The 4,523-nt window shown below is 38.1% G+C and overlaps 2 protein-coding genes across 2 annotated transcripts; both read right to left on the bottom strand.

Annotated features, from left to right (window-relative positions):
• Positions 1–242: 242 nt before the first annotated feature.
• On the bottom strand, positions 243–2,732 carry LOC131036377 (probable disease resistance protein At4g27220). Its single transcript, XM_057968247.2, has one exon. The coding sequence runs from the start codon at positions 2,730–2,732 to the stop codon at positions 243–245; it is 2,490 nt and encodes an 829-aa protein (XP_057824230.2).
• A 136-nt stretch (positions 2,733–2,868) lies between these two features.
• On the bottom strand, positions 2,869–3,453 carry LOC131876263 (probable 2' cyclic ADP-D-ribose synthase BdTIR). Its single transcript, XM_059221166.1, has one exon. The coding sequence runs from the start codon at positions 3,451–3,453 to the stop codon at positions 2,869–2,871; it is 585 nt and encodes a 194-aa protein (XP_059077149.1).
• Between the last annotated feature and the right edge of the window lie 1,070 nt (positions 3,454–4,523).

Genomic DNA, 4,523 nt, shown 5'->3' with positions numbered 1-4,523 from the left:
TTTTAAATAATTTTACCAATAATTATTTTAAAATTACAATGTATGATATAAATCAAAGTAAACAAATTTGAATCTATTATTTATACATATATAAAATTACTTATATTGTTCCCAAATAATATACAACTTAGAAATTAGATATATTTTTTCAACAAATGTACAACTCATATTATTGAACATAATACTAAAATTTTGTTAAATGATTATATATTTATATACTAGAATTATTTGAATGCTATAACTCAAAACAAATAAAATCCATTAACATCATTCAAAAACTGAAACATCTCATTACTCCAAAATTCTCTATAATGAGAATATTTGGCTCTGTGAAGCTTATCAAAGTAGCGCCCCTCTAATGTTTCTGTTTCTATGGTAGATAATGTTATTGTTTGTATCTTCATCTTTGTCTTTATAAAATTTTCTTCCTCTGCCATGACAAGTAGAACCTTTGAACAACCATACACCCTTATCTTCTCCACACTCTTCAAATTCCAATAACACTGTGGCAACCTCTGCAATGCCTCACACTTCATTATTGTCAAAGTTTTAAGTGAAGGAAGTGCTCCCTCTTCCACTATTGGCAGCTGCTCTATCTTCTCCAACTCCAATACTGAAAATATCTCAAGCTTAGGAAATCCTCTCCCCTTGCCAAATTCCTCTGGAAACTTCTCTATGTTGGGGCACTTAACTATGTCTAGTTGCTTTAAACTGGGAAGGTTGTGCAGAGCAGGTAGTTGGTTCAGCATGCGGCAGTTAAAAATACTGATGGAGCTCAGATATTGAAATACACAAAATGAATTTTCTATCTCGAGTAACTGAGGACACAACAGCCAGAGCTTTCTCAATTTTGACATGGAAGTTATGTCTTGGGGTAGCCTTTCCATACCTGTGAGAAGCAAGTATAGAGATTCCATATGCTTCATGCTTCCCAGTATTCCTTCTCGAATTATTTTATTGTTATTTTCAAGCCCCAACCTTTTGAGGTTGTGCAGGGTACCTAAATCACTAATTGAAAGCCGATTTTTTTCACGCTTATTCCACCCAATATTTGGAGAACCGTGTGCGGCCAGGTACTCCAGCGACGTAAGTTTTGAGACCCCATACGGCAAGTGCTGCAGATGTTTACATGAACCAATGTCCAAAAGTTTTAGGGTAGTCAACTTAGAAATGCCGGCCGGAAGTTCTGTGATATCAGATCGATAAAGATCTAATATTTGAAGGTTTTGGAGAGCTGCAATAGAGTGGGGAAGTCTTTTGATTGGCACAGAATGTAATCGGAGGCAAACTAAATTCTTTAAATATTCCATGTTTTTTGGCAACGACTGGAACGCAGTCTTTGACAAATCCAAGACCTTGAGAGAGGTCATACTCCGAATCACCTCTTTTGGAATTTTCGTCAAAGAAGGATTCCAAGCAAGCAGCAAGGAGCGGATGTATGGAGCTCTGAATGCCTTTGGGATTCTAGTCAAACTGTTGTCCATCAGAGAAATTCTGACATGTTCTGAGCAGTCATCCGCTAGAATCTCAAAAAACCCTTTGCCTGATTGATAGAAGCATTTTTCTTCCTTGTCAGCAATTTGATGTGCTAAATCATACAAAACATCATGCACAGTAAAAACAATCACCCTTCCATTATTATCCTTACGGACTGGTTCAATAAGGCATCGATCTGCTAACAGATTGACGTACATCTCTCCGATTTGGAGAGGATTCGTCCCAATGACCAACCCCTCTCCAATCCAGTACAATATTGCAATTTCAGTACTGATGACTTCGGCTTTTGAGAAAGCAGCAAGGTAGAGGAAGCACAACTGCAAGGAAATGCCATAGCTGGCCACGTCCGCCAAAGCATCGTAGCTTAATCTCAAACTGCTGGAAAGCGTTTCTGAAAGTGAGTGTGTAGCTTTGTTCTGTAACCTCTCGAGTGCGAATTCCCATTCATTTGGGTATGTGATTCCTGCCATTGCATGCCCGATTACTTTGAGAGCTAAAGGAAGACCAGCACACTCTTTGGAGACACCCCTCGCTATATCTTCGTTGATGCTCCTGGGTAAAACTCCTTCGCTGTGTGGAAAAGCATGGAAAGAAAACAAACTCCAACTATCATTTTCAGTCAAATCTTGCATATGGATGAGTGATGAATTCGGAACACCGAGCCGTGAGAGCACACTAGTAGTTCTGGAAGTGGCAATTATGATGTTGGAGTTGTGGCGTGGAAAGAGAGGCACACACAGCTCCTCTAGCAACGAAGTTGCACTTGTTTCCCAAACATCATCTAAAAACAGGGCAAACTTTTGTTTTGCCATGGTTTTGTTTAACCATGTTTTCACATGGTCTTCCTCTGTACTCCCCAATCTTTCATTTACTTTAAGAGCAATTTGTTTCACAAGATCGATTCTGAGAGCCTTGAAAGATGGATTTTGTGAAACAGTAAGCCAACTCATTAAGTCATTGCAAAAGAGACTCTGAACCTGGTCACTGTTGAAGATTCGTTTGAGAAGTAGAGTCTTACCGGCCCCGCCCTTCCCAACTATGCCGAAACGAGACAATTTTCTGTGCTGCTGTGAATGAATCATCTCCACAAGTCTGTATGATACAGAATCTTGTCCGACAATGAGTGCCTCCTCAATATACTTCTTGTTAGTGGCTAATGGTAATGGTACTTTTTTCATTATTTCCGATGCACCATTCACAATACTCTCCAACATCGTATGTTCCTCACTGGACATATTAGACAAATGATATTTAAATATAGAAGAACCCTTCCAAAGCAATGATGACTATTTTACTTTATATGGAATATACAAAAATTGCATGAATGTGGAGATATGATAAAAGTCATGTAGAAGGATGATTATGCGCTGCTTACTCTTTGTTATTGATGATTGCGCCTTTGTAAAATGAGACCTTGTGGAGTGCCGTCTTCCACTGCTGGAGCTTTTCTGAGCTGTATCTATGATTTTTCTCATACTCCGCGAAAGCATTCACATAAACTCCTTTTCCTTGAGCCACCCATCGCAGATCCGTAGGTTGAACAGAGCAGAAGACAGGAATGATAGGTTTGCCAGATTTGAGAATAAAGGATAGCTCGGCAAGACACCATGGCGATTGTGCATATGTGGGAGATAAAATTGCTAGATGAAGGGAAGCACTACGCATTGCTTCTTCCACTGCTGCGGGAAAGAAGTCTCCCAACTGGAGACCCTCAGAATCAAGAAAAACCCTAAAACCCCTGGCTGGGAGGGCATAAAAGATAGCTCTGGCCAGCGTGTCTTTGACATCTGGTCCACGATGATTAATAAATATTTCCCACGGTTGCTTTTGTAATGGTGCAAAAGTAGATGCAGATGGAGGTGTAATTTCTTCAAAAGCGTGTGAAACTTCAATCTGTAACTGACTATCATTGATAGATTGAACGGAAACTTCAAAAGAATTTGATGGAGGTGCCATGTTATCCGATTGAACTGAACACGGGAAAAAACAGAAAGCAGGCTCGCCCGTGGGGATGTGAGGCGAGATGTATTACTCTACAAATAAGCGACCCACTTCATGAGGAAAACGCGTGATTTGGATTGTGCAGAAACGCAGACTAATGTCACTGGACAAGGTCTTTGCGTTCTGTGCTCTGTCCATCTGATGCTTAAAAAAAAGTGGTTGATGGCTTGAACGTGGTAGAAAACATTATAATAATTGTACCCACCCGGGATCTCTGGATCTTGTCGGATTTTTGCATTCTCTCCGGGCGGCGCACTTAAAAAATGCTTAATTATATTCATTTTCTTTGACCCACCCATTATCACTTGAACGTGATAGAGAGAACTTATAATTAATAGTTATAATTGATAAAAAGCAAGGTAGGTCATATCTTTATATAACCTCTAAAAAGGTCATCTAGGACACATGAGAAATACACATATAGCAAAAAGAGTCTAAAATCAAAACTAACAAAAGAACACTAAACACAAAGAGGATCAGAAATAGAATCAATGGCAGAAACTGTCCAAAACTACACCAGATCCAGCCAACTGCCATAGACACAAAGAACGGGCCTACTAGTGGGTGGCATTACTTTTCTGCCAATCCTTAAATAAACTAAGGACTTTATCAGAAAAAAATATTCTTTTTGTTGGAATCAGTAGTAGAGATTGGGGTACTCAAATCAGGGGTATCTTTAACCACGAACACAAGGGGCTCCATAGAAAAAAAGGAGAAAGAGTGCGCCTCTTCCTTTTGGCTTTTTTAAGATCAATTTTCTTTTGTATAGCCTTGAGAGAAGCCAAATTTTTCATAGGTAATAGTTTTATCCATAAAATATTTTTAATATTATTTAAAATTAAATAATTCTGAAATGATAAAATTTACATTAAATTTTATTAACTTTTGTGGCACAAAACCTATGGCATTTGTAGAACTTAAGACTAATGTCAAGTAGTCAATGAGAAAGTAATTTATTTATGTCTAAATATAATAATAATAATAATAATAATATTAATATTTTGATGTGGTAATATTAGATATTT

This window comes from Cryptomeria japonica, chromosome 5 (genome assembly GCF_030272615.1).
Source record: "Cryptomeria japonica chromosome 5, Sugi_1.0, whole genome shotgun sequence".
In the NCBI taxonomy this organism is placed as follows: domain Eukaryota; kingdom Viridiplantae; phylum Streptophyta; class Pinopsida; order Cupressales; family Cupressaceae; genus Cryptomeria; species Cryptomeria japonica.
This window is presented reverse-complemented; position numbering and strand designations above follow the sequence as displayed.

Bases quoted from the DNA above. Each gene is read 5' to 3' on its own strand.
- LOC131876263 (XM_059221166.1), bottom strand. From the start codon at position 3,453: ATGGCACCTCCATCAAATTCTTTTGAAGTTTCCGTTCAATCTATCAAT.
- LOC131036377 (XM_057968247.2), bottom strand. From the start codon at position 2,732: ATGTCCAGTGAGGAACATACGATGTTGGAGAGTATTGTGAATGGTGCA.